This window comes from Euprymna scolopes, chromosome 8, assembly GCF_053919585.1.
Source record: "Euprymna scolopes isolate OS-2025 chromosome 8, ASM5391958v1, whole genome shotgun sequence".
In the NCBI taxonomy this organism is placed as follows: domain Eukaryota; kingdom Metazoa; phylum Mollusca; class Cephalopoda; order Sepiida; family Sepiolidae; genus Euprymna; species Euprymna scolopes.
In genome coordinates, this window is record NC_136489.1 from 1,983,027 (window position 1) to 2,000,770 (window position 17,744).

Here is a 17,744-nt window from a genome sequence, read left to right on the forward strand (position 1 = left end):
TAAAAATCCAGAATTGTTATTCCCAACAATATTTGTTTATGCATCAAAAGAGACTTGGCCATACCACTACAGTCTCCCAATCATAATTATAACGATGTAGATATCCTTTCATCTTTTTAGTTATTGTTAAAATACGAGGATCGTTCCAAAAGTAAAGCCTTGTATTTTAAATCAAAAAGTTGGAGAGCTACGAAGACGGGAGTCGTACCATTAAAACGAGTGACCTTTTGTGCGCCATATCTGATTTTTCTACATAATCACCACCATTCCCAATTTACCTTTTCCAGGAATTTAATGACGTTTCTGACGCACGTCCATGACAGACATTGTTTCTTAGAGTCTCACACCATCAATATCTACAACAGAGATGATGCTTTCAGGTTATGAATTCATGCGTTCAATCATCATAACAATGCAATTTTCAATCCTGTCTGATCCACTCGGGCGGAATAAAATAGGACGCATTACTTTTCGGACACCCGTTTTAATAAGTATTAGTAACAAACGCAAAAGACAATTTTTGAAGACGAAGATAAACAACAACGTATCAAACGTGTGAAACAGCCAATCGTAAGTTCGCTATTTACAGAGAATTCAATGTGCATGTGCCAAAAACGCGTATTTTATGCAATTGACTCATGAAACGGTAAACTCATGTCTAAAGATTATAAGAGTGGATGTGAAAAGTGTTCTTGTTTGGTAAGAATGAGAATACTTTATTTCAACAAAAGTGGCGTCAATTTAGGCAAATATTACTACCTTGGAGAAGGAAAGTTCTAAAATACAAGGTAACCACCACAAAAAATGTCACCAACGTAATCGAATTTACAATTTTTTTTCTGTAATTCATAAATAAACTTAATTCTATCTTTGACTTGTCCACTAAGTTTCAGTAATGAATGTACGCATGAATATTGTTTCGCGGCCGTTTAGTTACATAGGGGACATTTTCGTGATTAATCAGATATAATGTGATCGTTACGTTGATCGATATTATCATTCAGATAACCAACCAAACCAAACAAGGGGAGGGTTCAAGGTCAGGCGAGTATGAAGCCCATTCAGGATCTCATCTCTATTATTCCTGAACTAAATAAGGACAGTAAATTATCACGATAAGAGTGCCTCAGAGTTATTGCCAATTTTCACATTGTACTAAGATATACTTTTTTTCTATTGAATGGCGATAACACAAAGAATGGTCGACATTCATGTATGAAATTAATTGACAAATAACGTGCAAATTGAAACTCGACGTTAAGATTATTGGAGGTGCTGCTTCATAAAACTATGTTTTTTTATAGGCACGTTTTTAACTTTGCCATTTATCTTGGAATCATGGTTGACAAAAAAGTTCTTGCGGTTTAACTTTTTAAATTCAGATGAACATATCTCGACTAAAACAAAAATTTATTGATCGAAATAAACATCATGGGAATCAACACTTCTGCCGACGCAAAACGAGTGTATTTTTGCCACTAACGTAAGAATCTTGCGTTCTGGTGGGGATGAAGTCGTTGAAGACGTTTTTAATATTGATTAGGTTTTTGAAGCATTTCTCACAAAGAAAGTTGTCGAGATGCTTGAAAAAGTGATAGTCGGTAAATGAGAGGTCTGGAGAGTATGGCGGATGAGGCAGAGTTTCGTAGCTCAATTTGTTCAACTTGCAGGGTTGGTTTAGCAATGGGCGGTCGGGCATTGTCGTGAAGGGGATTTAGGCCTTTTCTGTTGACTAATGTTGGGTGTTCTTGTCGAAGATTCTGATGGGTTTTTATCCATTTGTTGACAGTATTTGTCTGCCGTAATGGTTTCGCCTGCACTCAAAAAGCTGTAATGAAGGAGACCGATCACAGATGACCAAACAGTCAGCATGACCTTTTTTTGGTGCAACTCTGGCTTCGGGAAATGCTGTGAAGCTTCGTCGGTGTCGTAAAGAACCCACTTTTTTGGTCGAGAAACGGGTCGTTCTTGTTCTGTAAAAGATTGGAAGGTGACACTTCATAACAACGTTTCTTTTGGTTCTCGTTCAATTCCGTCCCTTTGTTGTAAAGGAAACATTTGTTTATAAAATGTTACATATTTTATTGAAATGTTATCAATATGTGAAATATGTAAGAAGTTATACACATATCTACAAAGAACATTATGAAACACTAGACGGCACAGACTAACTCATATTCTCCTGTTGAAGAGCAATTGAGATGACGTCAGGGAACCCAGTGACGAAAGTCAATTTTGTGAGTCTCTCTAGGCTATCTCCTGTGAACCCGGCCAATCCAACCAACTGCCTGATTTTGTTGGTGTAAACATCCACACGTTCTCCAGCCCATCTGGCTATAGTTATTTTTCTGTATGCTGCAAATGCATTGTCGGTAAATGCCTCTTTTAATCCGGCCTCAATCTGTTCTATCTTCTTTTGATCGTCCTCCTCTATTTCCATATAGAGGGCCAGTGCATCACCTTCCAGATATAAAGGTAGCAGACTCGCTATATCATCTACCTGCTGAAGTTGTGCGACAAGTCTCACTTTTTTCAGCCATGCTACAACATCTCCCTCCCCAGAGAACGGCTTGATGATATCGCTGATTATCTGCACCTTCACCATAGTCGAGCCAAAATGTCGTAGGAAAAATTCAAGAACAGATGGGAATAGTCAGTTTTGCCCTGCACCGCTCACCTCTTAGAGAGAAGGATTTCTTGGCTGTAATGGCCGGAGAGAAAGAAGGAGACAGAAAAAGAATAATAAAAAAAAGGCAGAAGAAAAGTCGCTTCTCACAGATTTATGGTTCGTCACAAAGAACAATCCAACCGCCAGAACCACCTATTAATGAATTTGATATAACTCGAAGAAAAATGAATTTCTCAAACTACCGACATTGAATTAAGCATTGTTTATTTAATATTTTCACACAAAAAATTATAATAGCAAAAATATTTCTAATTTTTTTAAAATTACAGATTTTGCATGATTTTTATATTCAAGATTTTAATAATTTCCTTGTTCACAAGAATGTGAAACTTTCGGTGTAACATAATTTTTATATAATATTGAACAATAATAATAATAATAATAATAATAATAATAATAATAATAATAATAAAATAATTTAAAAACAGGAACATAAAAAATAATTAAATTAAAAAACGATAAAAATTGATACAAACATTAAAAATAGGAATGTATGGATGCACGTCTTGGGGGAGGGGAGAAATCTGACACCCCTACCTCCTTTTACTATCATGACTTCATTTTGAAACAGCAATATGGTTTCCGTTCTGCAAGATCTACAGCTGATGTGCTAACGGTTATATCTCATAGGATTAGTGACTCTCTCGACAAAGGCTTCCTTTCTCGGGCAATTACTCTTGACATATCAAAGACCTTCAATAAGGTATGGCATAAGGGCCTACTTCACAAGATTTCCAGCTACGTTATAACTGGAAATGTTTTCTCTATCATTAAATCATTTCTTTCTGATAGGCTCATAAGAGTAGTGGCTGATGGGCAGCAATCAGAGGCCCACAGTATTAATGCTGGAGTGCCCCAGGGGTTCATCCTGGGCCCAACTCTCTTCCTGATCTACATCAATAATCTCCCAAAACACATATTTAAATCATTCGTTGACATCTATGCTGATGACACGACCATTTATGGCAACACATCAAGGGCCGTAAATGACAAAGCTCTCTCTGATTCTCTCTCCTTTGATCTTGAGCGTGTGGTACAATGGAGGAAGAGGTGGCTGGTTACTTTTAATGCATCTAAAACCAAGCTCCTATCTTTACATCATCAACGCGCTGATCCCCATCTAGCATCAATTGAAATGGATGGCTCTCGTCTTGGGGAGGCTTCATATTTTGACAAGCTCCTGGGTTTGACCTTTGCTCCTGATCTGAAATGGAACACGTATATCAAGACTGTTGGCCAGGCCGCTGGGAAAATGGTAGGATACTTCTACTGCTCCACAATATATCTCACTACTGATGCAATTCTCTATCTATATAAAAGCCAAGTACGTCAAAAAATTGAGTACTGCTGCCACATCTGGGCTGGAGCTTCTAAAAACAACCTATCCTGCCTTAACAAAGTACAAAATAGATTTTGTGGCTTAGTGGGGGATACCCTTTTCTCTTCCCTGCAACCTCTCTCCCACAGAAGAGACGTTGTGAGCCTGTCTTTGTTTTATCGTTATTTCCATGGCAAGTGCTCGTCCGAGCTCCAATCTCTGATCTCCCTCACCAATCTTTCACGATAAACACCTTTCTAGCTAAAACCACTATCAGTAATTTTCCCCACTCTTTATATGTGCCTAAATCAAAACGTGGATTCCATAAACAAAGCTTCTTTCTTAGAAGTGCAAGTGCACACCTGTGGAACTCTCTTCCGTTTGCCTGTTTCCCACCTGACTACAACTTGGATGTCTTTAAGTCCAACATAAACAAATTCCTGATTAATCGCCCCCTTAAGTAAGACATTTTATCAAATCTCCAATACCAACTATTACTACGATATTATCCCATTGATTACTGTATACACAATAACACTTATCCTCGAGTGGCTTCCGGGCCTTGATAAGTAGTGATCCCCATGTAAAAAAAAAAACAGTGCTTCAATTGGCTGAAATTTTGGGCCTCCTTATAATCGTGTTTACAAACCATTATTTGTTGCGTTTTTGGCGAACGGTAAATTACTTGCTTTTTGAACAAACAAGATTTTTTTTTTATTTAATTCAATATCCTAGGACTTACTAATTATCTTTGAAATAGACCCAGAAAACTGATATTTATATTTTAAAGGATTTTTACAATGAATTTATTTAGATGAAATACTAGACGGCACAGACTTAACTCATATACTCTTATGGGCTGGGAGAAGCTATGTCGGGGTGATCCCCCCTAGTTAGAATCTTCGACTCTAAAATGGCGCTTAAGCTTACGTTCTCGTAACACAGAATAAAAAGAAAAGAAAAAGATTTAAAATGAGTAGTCGGGTACAGATTCATGCCCTAGAATGACACGTCTGAGATTCATGAATAACTCATTTAACCGTGAACAATTCAAACGCAGAGCAAAAATGACAACACATGGATAAAATATAATAAGGGTTTTATTAAACATGTAAATGAAATTTAATGTAACGCCTCAATGGGTTGGGGTGAGGTCGTGCAAACGAGAAATTAAGCAAAAAAAAAAAAAATAATGAAATCAAACAAAAGAAAAAAAAAAGGGATAAAAGAAATGACATGCATCTCTTTCTGGAATAGCAGTCCAAAAATATATATAAACATGAATGGACGCGGGGTTTGATTTGGGAGCTGGGGTATTAGAAATGGGGTACTTAACTGTCGACAGAATATATCGCATGGCCAGCGTATCCTTTTTCCTTTCTTGCCATTTTTTTAAATTTTTATTTTTAAAAGTCCATGAACGCAGATATATTTCCTTCTACAGTCCCTTTCAAATTCGTTGACGTTGCCTTGTCGACCCGAAACTTGTACATTCCAAGCGGGCATCATTTCCATGCCGATTTTTTTTTTTTTCTGGCGGTTGAATGTTAAGTTTTTTGGGGGTTTTTTTCATAAGGGTTTGAATTAGACAGCAAAAGAAGGTCCATTTTATCCTCGGAACAGTACGGAGATGATTTTTTGGCATAACGGCGCGAAAGATTTTTCCATGTGTTCTCCTCAGGATCTCGGCCCAAAAAGACAGGTTTTTTTTAATTTCTCCTGCTTAGAGATTTTTCTCCTCCCTTCTGTTCTCATTGCTGCTACTACTTCTTGTCGTCTTGGGTTTTACACAGTGAAAGAGAGAGAGAGGGGGTGATATAGTTCTCGTTCGTTGTTGTGTGTGAGGGAAGAGGGTGCTTGGTAGGATGTTTGGTGAGGGAAGAGGGTGCTTGGTGGTATGTTTGATTCCTCTTTTCTTTCGTTTCTTTTCCCTTCTCCACCTATCTCATTACATCTCCCAACATAAATGAAAAAAACAGAATTTTTCTTATTTTTTTATTTTATTTTTTTTTTGTCTTGTTCATGCTTTGCAATAAACCGCCTCTTACCAAACTATACCCGCAGCTAGTATCGGATGGAGTGGCGCCAAGGGGATTTTCTTGTTGGGTCTTCCCTTGTCTTGGCATATTTTGCATGAGTTGCAAAAATTTTTCACATTCTCCATAATTCCTGGCCAGTAGAAATGCATCGCTAGCTTCTCGTGCATCTTAGTGACTCCTAAGTGACCTGCTAACAGTATTTCATATGCGATTCTTAATATATCATTCTGGCATGTTCTAGGTACCATTAATTGCTCGCGCACTTTCCATTCTGTGCTTTCTGCTAATTTAGGTGGTTTCCTCCTTAATATTTCAGCCTTGAGGAAATACTGAGCTTTCGTACTATCGGATTCTTTTGTTCCAATTCGATCGAACAGGGCTTTCAGATCAACGTCATTACGTTGCTTCCTAATTAAGTCTTGTCGTGTCGGACTGAATAATGATGGGGTTTTGACCTGTGTCATTCGACCGACTACTTCTCGTCTCTTCTGTTTTTTCTTCCCTTTTGTCGTTACCCTTGCTGATGCCTTATCGTCTATTAATTTGTTCTCTATCTTAGATTTAAGCCTCGATTGATTTGATTTTGGTGGCTCGATTCGGCTTTCTGCGATGCCGTTACCTAATATCATCCCTACTCCCTTCATAGGTAAGCTATCGACTGCCCTTACTGTAATCTCTCTTGTCTTCCAATCCGAGTCTAAGCGAATCCTGAACAAGGGAATCTTCCTGAGTTTACCCTCTATGCCTCTAATCCTGACTGTTTCATTGTCAGCTGGTTTTGCCCCCGCCGGCAAGTAATTTTTCAATATTAAGGATTTTCTTTCATTTCTTTTCCCCTCTCCACCTATCTCATTAAAATACTCAAAATACATTACATCCCCACGTAGATTATATATAGACCTTACACACCCACAAAGTAACAATAATAGAATTGTATTTTGTGTTATTTTATTGATTGTTTTAATTTTATTCTATTTTACAGGAACTGAAATCAATATTTCATTTAAAATCCTCATCCGGGCTTTAACAAAAGATAAGCAAATTGGAAAAGTTAAGTTGGTTGAAGACGACAATGGTGGCAAAGCGGTCATCTTAAAGGATCAATATCTGATCATTAATCAGATCAACGTTTGCCTTACAAATCCTGAATCATGTCCATTCGGAATAACGTTCACATTTAACCTCAAAATAATGGATTCTAAGAAAAAGATCCCTATTATCTCAACTGGCACCGACCAAGATAATGGATGTGGTTTTAATGTATGGTATACAAGAAATCAACTCTACACCAGGCTTCGAACTAAAACTAGCGAATGGGTGGCCTTTACATCGGTGACAAGCATTTATAAATTCTTTCAAGTCCGGATATCGTGGAGCAAGCAATTTGGGATGTATCTTTATATCAACCAGAAGTTGAAAATATCTACTCAGACTTATACGCAAAGGAAGAAGACGCCAGACACTTGTAACAGTACCTTACTTGTTGGTACTGACAGTAAAATGAAAGAGTCTGCTCATATTGTGATTGGTGGATGGAGTTTTATCAATGCACACATGAAGTTAATTTTGTCTTTTGGACTGACAACAGGTGAGAAAATTTTATTTATTCTGAGTATTTAATCCGGCATGTATGTATCTATATATATATGTATGTATTTAAAAGTATGTATGTATGTATGTATGTATGTATGTTTTTTTTTTTTTAATTGGGAGAAGCGTTTAAAAACGGTGGAATTCCTCAATGATCATGACGACAGTGATGATGTTTAAAATCAAAATGAACCCAACACATGCAACATGCAAAATAATACAGTCATGAATCTCAGCATCTGATGCATTTGGAAGGTTACAGGATAGAGTCTGGTCTGACGGTGATCTAACTCTGACAACTAAAATTTCAGTATATCAAGTTGTGTAGTACCATCCCAACTCTACGCATCTGAAACTTGGATCTTGTACCGGTCACATATAGAATTGCTCGAGAGGTTCCATCAGCACTGCCTTAGACATATTCTTGGTTTAAAGTGGTATAGCTTTGTCCCTGATACATAAGTCTTAAAAAAGTCCAAAACAACCAGTATTGCTACCATTGTTATGAAGAACCAGATGCGTTGGGCGAGTCATCTCATCCGGCTTGAAGGCTATCGACTCCCAAAACAGTTGTTCTATGGTGAGCTCTTTCTTGGAAAAAGACCCCAGCACAAGCCCAAAAAACGTTTTCGTGATAGTATCAACAAGAGTCTGGTGAGCTTTCATATTCCTGTTGACAGTTGGGAGTCCCTAGTGTTTGATTGCAAACAGTGGAGGACACTGATATACAGGGGTGCAGAACACTTTGAAGCAGCCAAAATAGACCAAGCGAAGCTTAAGAGAGCATGTAGGAAATAACAAACGTTGCCGCCCAACCATGGAGATCTCTGGATCTGAAGGTGTGTGATCGGGCTCTCTTGTCTAAGGCAGGTTTTGTTAATCACATGAAAGCCCACGATAATGCAGGTTCCACTGCTGTTAGTTTCATCCAAACCAGTGAACGCTTTCAGTGTCATGTCTGCTTCAGGGTGTGCAAGTCGCTGGCAGGGCTAAAAAGTCATCTTCAGTACATGGACTTTTAGTGACTGAGGGAGTGGCTCTCGTCTGACAAGACGTTGCAATCATCATCATCATCATCATCATCATCATGTATGTATGTATGTATGTATGCAGATCCAAAGCGCGTTGGACACAAAAAATTTTAAGGAATTTTATGGACTCCTGCGCCAAGTATTTGGGCCTCCTACCCCTTCAATATCTCCCCTGATGTCAAAAGATTGTTCTGTTGTCATTAAGGATCCAGAAAATATCTTAAAAAGATGGCAAGAGCACTTTACTTATGTGTTTCACAATCCCTCAGCAGTAGATGCTGATGCAATTGATAGGCTACCACAATGTGATATCATATTCTGAATGGATCGTTTGCCTAATCTGGTTGAGGTGCAGTTGGCTATCGCAAAAATCAGCAGTGGCAAGGCACCTGGTTTGGATGGTGTTCTGGTGGAACTTCTTAAGATTGGAGGTGCGAATATCGCTAATGCTATCCTTGGTTTTGTCCAGAAGAAATGCATCGAACAACAGATACCACTGTATCAAGTGTTTGTGGATCTAACCAAATCATTTGACACCGTTAACAGTAGTGCTCTCTGGTTAATCTTAGAGAAAGTAGGGTGTCCTCCAACCTTTGTTAGAATATTCAAGGAACTGCACAGGGACATGAAAGCTCGAGTCTCATTTAACGGAAAATTGTCTGATGAAATCCCAGTTGACAATGGTGTCAAACAAGGTGATTTTCCTGCCCCTACTCTTTTCTCTATATATTTTGCTGCTCTACTTGCTCATGCATTTCGAGATTGCGATAAGGGTGTCATGTTAAAGTTTCGAACCACAGGTCGCATTTTTAATCTTAGAAGATTTAATGCCAGATCCAAGCTGCATCATGTCTTGGTCAAGGAATTACTGTATGCAGACGATGCTTTTTGTTTGTCGCATACTGATATGCAGCATATAATGGATAGCTTTGCTGACTCCTGCACTGCGTTTGGTCTGAGGATCAGTCTGTTTAAAACAAAGGTGATGTTCACTCCTGGACCGGGTCAGTCATATGTGGAGCCGAATATCATGGTCTGCGGTGCTAGACTGGGAGTAGTTGATTCATTTGTGTACCTTGGTAGTTCTCTGTCGAGAGATAGTTGTCTCGACACTGAAATCCACAGGCGAATTCAAAAGGCATCTCTAGCTTTTGGAAGGTTAGAGAAGAGAGTATGGTCTGATCCTGGCATCATAGACAGGACTAAGATCTGCGTTTACAAGACCTGTGTGCTAACCATTGTTGTATTCATCGGAGACATGGACATTGCATTGAACACAAGCCTAGGAAGAGGTTTAGGGACTACAAAGAATAATTTGAAAGTCTTACAAATCGACATCGACACATGAGAAGAACTTACTCTGCAAAGGCCGAAGTGGCGAAAGCTTGTACATAAAAGTTGTGGGGCTCTAGAGAAAAGAAAGCAAGCTCACAGTAATCTGAAGCAAGAGCTTCGCAAAGGTTTAATTGACGGTCTTAACCATGACACACAGAGCTGGAAATGCGACACTTGTGAACGAGTGCTTTTATCAAAAGCTACCTATGTCAACCACCTTAAATCGCACAAAACTCCTGTCCAGGTCAACTTTGCATCTATTAGTCCGAATCAAACGTTCTGCATAATATGCAGCAAAGTTTGAGAAGACATGTGATTGTTCATAGAAATACCCTTCAACCTCCAGAGGAACTCAATTCGATGGAAATTGCTCAATTTGTATGTCACATCTGCTTCAAGATGTCCAAATCTGCGGCAGAAGTGCAGAATCATCTGAGATGGCATGGATGACAAGATCGGGAGAACTCAATGTGACAGCGATCATCTGGAAAGATGCAGCAATCATCATCATGTATGTATGCATGTATAGAGAGCACAAGCAAGAGACCGATCACTATGGAGATGCACCATCTGAGAAAAATGTAAAGATTTTGAAGGATCATGCTGTCTTAAAGCATGATAGAAGAAAGTGGGATTTAAGTCACATTCATTCGATTTCATGTATTCATTCCGACATTCGTTTTTTTTTAATTTTTATTTCATGCTATTATTTTTAAGCAAATACAACTTCCCTCATAGAAAACGAACATTTCTCTCCAGATTCAGAACCTATTTTCTGTGCCGTTTTGAATAGCTGACTACAACTATTTTCGTTGAATTTTCGAATATTGCTGAACACTAAACAAACATGGCGTCTCAAATTCCTTAAACGCCTTTCATTACAAAACAAATTTCTTACTACAATTATTCTCTTTTTATACAAATATCATTCTTAACAAATATTTGAATGATTCATAATATAAAACATGTTAAACTATCCACATACAAAACAAGCACTAACTCAAATCCTTCCTTTTCTGAGTCGTTTGTTTTGACTACTTTCACGAAATGAGGGAATATTATATAAGTTTCTTTTCATTTAAAATATAATAAAAGTTGATGGATATTCTACGAATTGTATAAGGTCTTTCTTGCCATAAAATCATCTCGATACTTTCAAAATTAAAAATAATTAAGTTTTTAAATACTTCCTTGTGACCACTTTCCTCATTATGTGCAATGATTGTTTCGTATTCTTAATATCTTTACATCAACTTATACGACAGCTTAAAACTGCTAGCTTTGTGTTTTAGTATGCTTCATAATGCAAATCGAAACAAATCAAACTTCAACTGAAACATTCTGGTTTAACTGTATGTTCTTCCACGTCACAAACTTTACAAAGTAAGACTTTCTCTTCATCAACCCCGATTAGAATTAACAACCTATCTTTTTACATTATACCATGTTTTAGTAACAAAAGGAAACAAATAAAAAAAAACGATGCAACAGCATTCACTTTATAATTATAGCAAGTTAATTATTTTGAAAGTATCAATTAAATCATCCTTTATTCTTCTCGCAAGTAAAGTAGTTAATCCTATCTTTTCTTAACTCTCTTCATATCTATCTATCTATCTATCTTATTGTAAAGTTTTACTCATTTTATTGAATCCTTAAAATCTTTCCTTCACCATTTGCTGATAGGTTAGTTTTGAAGATATCTACTTCCAGAAATCCTCTGTATGCCACTAGATGCACACTACTATTTATATCTGTTTAAGACGCCTCCTGTAGCTGATGTTAACGAATCAAAATCTCTGGTATATCTCAGCCATACTCCATCATATAAGAATACATTTATTTTATATCAGCATCATCATCATCATCAATTTTTTAGCTATTTCACATACTGACATGTGTATGACGGACTTAAAAATTGACTTCAAAGTTAACATATCTCTGGCCCCGGTTATTATCCCTCTTTATCTCAAATCCATCTTCATCAATTGCTTTCATATTTTCCTTCACCTTGTCAACTGACTCTGCTACCTCAACTGTTCTACATCTATTAACCAAAACATTCTCATCCATTCTTTCAATGTGATTAAACTAATAAAGTCTCATCTTGTGCACACTAGTACATACTCATACTGGTAATGTTTAATGTTCTGCTAAAGGTCATTTGATCTAAATTTGTCTTTAAGATTTGCATTATCCATCCATCACATCATTTCTCTCCATGCAACACATATCCTCAGCCTTTACTGGCTAGGTTTTACTTCCATATATCGTTACACTGTGTTCACATGAATGATATATTCTTCCTTTGATCGACAGTGGTGATGCTCTGTTAGTTAGTAATGGCTGGACTTCTTTGTATGTATTCCATTTATTTTTAATTCTTTCAATAGTACTTGCACCTGCTGCACCTTGTGCTCCATTCATCGTATCTTTTTCATATCAATTCTTTTCATAATTAAGCACATATCTTCAACTCTTGCCAGGTTTTATTTCCGCATATCGTCACACTTTGTGCATATGCGTGGTAGACTTTTTCTCTTGGAAAACTATGGTAACACTGCTGATTAGTAATGACATAATTTTCCTGTACTGACATCATCTACTCCCAACTGTTGTTCTCCCAACAGATAAATGAATTAATACATTAATTTTGATCTATTACAGAACCTCCTGAATTAAAGGTGCCACCTGGTCTGACTATTGAACAAGACAAGACAACAGGTGACATCACATCTTCTTGCTCATTTACACCGATTTCTCAAGGGATGTTCAAGTATCGTCTCCAGTGGTTGATCAATGATCAAAAAATCTTTCAATCTCCTGAACTTCCAGATGGAAAACATTCTTTTTCTATTACGGATAAGTCAATAAAACAAATGCAGTTCGGGGATAAGGTAACGTTGTCATTTTTGCACGCTTCCTAGTATTTTTATAAAAACTTTAAACTGCTGCCTGGAAAATCATGCTTAAGTTTAAAATACAATTTTCTTTCATCTTTCATGTTTTTATCTGTCATTTGCACGAAGTTTGTCTCAAGGGTGCTCCATCCTTGTCGCAGACTATTTGACCAAGATGGGCATCAAGACAGTTACTCACCCTCCCTATAGTCCAGACTTTACTCCCTGTGACCTTTGGTTATTCCCTAAGCTCAAGGAAAATCTTAGAGACTGTCGTTATGAGACAATTGAGCAGATAAAAGAGGCTGTGGCCAGGGTCTACACGCTCACACGAGAGAACTTCCATGGGGCCTTCTAGAAGTTGTTGGAATGGTACAAAAAGCGCATTGCAGCCGGAGGAGATTACTTCGAAGGGAACTAGTGACCATACGAAAAAGTTTTGGAGCTTATTTAAGGCATTTTGTAAAATACTATTTTTATCTGTCTAAATATGACATAAGTTATTAAATAGAATTTTCTTTGATCTGTTATATTTCAATTTGAAATAAAATATTTTGAAAGTATTTTCACATAAGTTAAATTTGGAAATTTTAGAAAACCAAGTAATTCTATATAATTTTTTATTAAATGAAAAATCATCCATTTTTTTTCTCTGAGACTTTCGATGTCATTCATCCTCATCACGTGTTGTTATTTTAACATCAATGTTTATTTGCCTCATTTGTTGGTGTTGCTAAGTCCGGGATTGCTCGAGAAGAAACAAATTGTACATCTAATCTTGTTGACGGTTGTATTAAAATCAGATCTGATGTGTTTCCATGGTTAGCGCGAATTATGAGGAAAAAATTATAATTTAAAAATTATTTTTTATTTAACCCTGCATTAGTCCCATGGTTGTTTTGTCACCCAATTTTGCTTCAGTGGTTAGAGACTGCGCTGGAGAACATGGACATGTAAAGTCAAATGTGAGAAATAGCTCGCATGAAGTGGCGAGTAGGAGAAAGAAAAATGCATGTCGAGTGAGATGAATGTGTGGATCCGCGATGGTGGCAACAGACTCTTAAGCTGGTGTTGAGATGGCAGGGTCTTGTTAATCTCATGGCAAACGAAATAAACATTAAAAAAAAAAAAAAAAAACAGGCATTGTTTGGAAAGTAACAGCAATAAACGAATTGTGTTGAAATAGAAAAAAAACTGAGTTGGATTTATTTTTGTTTGTTTGTTTGTTTGTACTACGATACTCACGTTGCACAATCAGGATTTGAGAGAATAAATGTTAAAATTCTGTGATTGGTTGATTTTGTTGCATTTCTCATTAAACTTTCTAGTATTAAACTGAACATTTTTATGTGTATTATATAGATCTACTGCCGTGTAATAGCACATGATCCAACACAGGAAGACATGATATTACAGCGTAGTAGTATTGCTATAACTGCAGAAGTAAAGGTAAGACATTTTTTTCTTTTTTGTATAAAAATAACAAAAAAATCTGTTTTAATCGTTAATGTTGGCTTCAGTTTAAAATATATTTTTTTTGTGTCAACCTTTTTTGTATTATTTGGATTATTCAGACTAGTGTTATTTGCACAACGTTTCGATCGATGTAAAACTCTAACCGTCTTCATGTGTATCTTGTCGAACTCAGGAATCTTTGTGTCAAACTCGGGAATTTGCACAGAATTTCGAATGGAACCTTTTATTTAATCTATGAGAGTAACATATTCTCGTTCTTTCAGCCATGACTGGATAGAAGTGTTAATAATTCATAACTGTATTGTTAGTATCACCCGCACTGAGGACTGAATCTTCAACCTCCAGAAGAGTGTCGCTTACAACCGAATTTTTCGTAGTACTTTATCTGTTACAGAATAGATCCTTGCAAAAGAAAAGAAAAATTGTTTTAATCACTGTGTGAATGTTGGCTGTAATTTTAATGATAAACTACAGATACAATACTAATTTTCCGGCAACTGTTTGTCCAGCATCCCTTTTAATTTGAACAAAATCACAAGAGATAACTTGATAATTATGATTGTTCTATAGTCTGTCTCTCTGTAATGATTTATCTGTTCGTCGCTCACGTATATATAAACATGTTTGTTGCACTTCTATGAAGATGCGTGTGACTAATAAATATATACACTCTAGCTTGTTTCAGCCGTTTGACAATCAAACACAGAAACGGTTTCTTAACAAAACTATTTTTTATTTAATTATTTTGCCCGAAGTTGTCGTCAGACGTATCGAACAAGGGTAATGAAAAAGATGAGATTGGGTTTGACGAACTAGCGACATAACGATCGTTCGTCTCTCTCCGTCTCTTTTTCTTTGTTCTCTTTGTTCGTCGGACCTCTTGCTTTTATTGACAAATTCTTCCGCTGTTCCATCAGAGGTCAATATATATGAACAAGTCCGACATGATATTTTCTTTGTTCTCTGCTAACCTGTAATTTGTGTGTGCGCACGATCTCTAAGTTACTTTATTCAACATGATGCCGATAGACTAGGCTACTGAGTGGCTTCTGAGTGTTAAAATATTTTCTAACCAATGAATCATTTCAAATCCTTAAAAGTAACAATCCTGTGTGAAAATAACCATTTATAGAAAAAAGTTATGAGGTTATTATTCTTTCTGTTAAGTTGTAATTTGTGAAAATTGTTTTTATTTTGGGTCATAGTTTCTAAAAGAAGTTTAAGGCAACAGTTCTGTTTGCATTGCAACCTCTTAAAGACATGAAATTCTTTTGCATTTTGAATGCATAACACCAAGTTAAAGTAACACGTCTATGTGAAAATGGTAAGCCAGTGCGAACTTAGAAACTCCTATAATAACAAGTAAAAATAAATCATTTTCCTGCAGACTTCACCAGCTGCACTTGAAGGCATCCAAGAATCTCACTTACTAAAACCTCCCTCGAACTATTTTGAAGCAAAGTCACAAAAAAAAATAACTCGATGACTCACATATCAGCTTCCCTCATCTTGTCAGACAAACAGAAAGAAATTACTACTCGCATCTATACACACACTAACAAAAACGAGGTAAAGAAACGCACACACATACACAATGCCACGCTGCCAAATGACCACGTATGTACATAACTTATAAACCTATATTCACACTATGAACATATTGACATACACATTTTTAATCCTTGCGATTAAACACGTATTTGTATTATTAACATATTTTATGATTGAAAATAACTTTTATATTCTTATATTTTGTATAAAAATGTTTTCATATAAGTTTCATTTTTTTCAAATTTCTCTTTTATAAAAACTTTACTTTATAATTTAGGTAGCATTTACCATCTGATGACCCCACCCCCCTATTCTCTCACGTTTCATTTATTCACATTTTATATACATTCATGCCTCTCTCTATATATGTACTCATATAGTGGAGGTCTGGACAGTGTTTTCTTTCCTCGGTTTTTCCATCCTTCTTGACACTTCACGACTATTTTATGTGGTACTGGGGCTTATGCCATTATTTTTTTTGTGATGATAGCAGTGGAAACAGTTTATAAGATTATTATTATCATCATTATTACATAAGATTATTATTATTATTATTATTATTATTATTATTATTATTATTATTATTATTATTATTATTATTACATGTATTACATGCTATCAGATGTGATTGGGTGTACATTGATTTCAAAATTGTTATCATTCAATAACTTCTTTAACAGTAGTTTCTTTGATATGACAGGGGCACATTCGAAATGAATGTTTCTATTTAGAACACAATTGAAGCATGATACTTGACTTTTGCATTTTAAACTTTAATTCCAACTGTTATATATAAAAATATATTTTATAAAATCAACAGAAGGTTCTCTACAGTGCAATGTAGACTACAATGTATTGTGGAATAAATCACTGCAGGGAGCCATGTAAAGCGTCCTCCTGGTGCACCACGTAGGGTCCCCCAAGCAGAGCAGGCAATCAATCGCTTTGATTTAAAAATGGGTGATTTCACCAATATAATATAGGAGTGTGAAAGAATTATTTTCTCCCTTCTTTTGCTCCTGTCTTGCTTTTTTTGAAAATTTGTTTCATCGAACCTAAACATTATGAAGTATTCCTTTAAATTGAGTGACAATAAATGAAAGAACATAAGAATGTAATTTTGCATGATAACTTTTCTCAATGCAAGTTGTGAACTTAAATGCAGACGAAACATGCATTAAAACGTGCAGTTCTTCTTTCCTTCGATTTCTTCAGCTGATGACGCCAACATTGACCGTCAGTGAAGGAAGAGACACGAAATTCATTGAAGTCAAATCGAGCGTTCCTGTTGATTTGCTGTGTGCACCAGAAGACAGAAAGAAATTCTGTCAAATATCTGTAATACCCAAAATGGAAACAATCTCCAAAGAGAAGAAATGTCCAGGAGGATCTCAAATAGTCCAGGCTGTGTTCGGCTGGAAGAAAAACATGGACAAGCCAAATAAATTCTGCAAGTTTGCTTTCGAAATGAAGTCAAACACGCATATCCAAATTCCAGTAAAAGCCACGATTGATGGGCTCTTTGATAAAAATCATAAACGTTCCATCGAGGTTGTCTTTGAAATCATGGTTAATGGAATAGTCGAAAAGCTTTCTTCTCTTGGAAATACAGAAGTAAGTAGAATTTTTTTATCAGGTGATGCAAATTTTTTGTCTTTTTGTAGAATTTTAAACCATTGTAATTTATTTTATGCATATTATTATTTAAACATATCACCATGAATATTTCATAATTTTATCTCACCCATGTTCATCTATCAACCACCGTTTTTTATTCGACAGAAAGGTAATCATCTTTCATCATGATAATGCTCA

At 36.3% G+C, this 17,744-nt stretch overlaps 1 protein-coding gene across 1 annotated transcript in view; it reads left to right on the forward strand.

Annotated features, from left to right (window-relative positions):
• LOC145284085 (uncharacterized) overlaps positions 1–17,744 on the forward strand; it is a 473,693-nt gene that overhangs the window by 34,062 nt on the left and 421,887 nt on the right. Inside the window, exons 10-13 of the mRNA XM_080133151.1 lie at positions 7,029–7,634; positions 12,670–12,899; positions 14,265–14,351; positions 17,145–17,543. Of these exons, the coding sequence (XP_079989277.1) occupies positions 7,029–7,634; positions 12,670–12,899; positions 14,265–14,351; positions 17,145–17,543 (1,322 nt within the window). The remainder of the gene's footprint in view (positions 1–7,028; positions 7,635–12,669; positions 12,900–14,264; positions 14,352–17,144; positions 17,544–17,744) is intronic.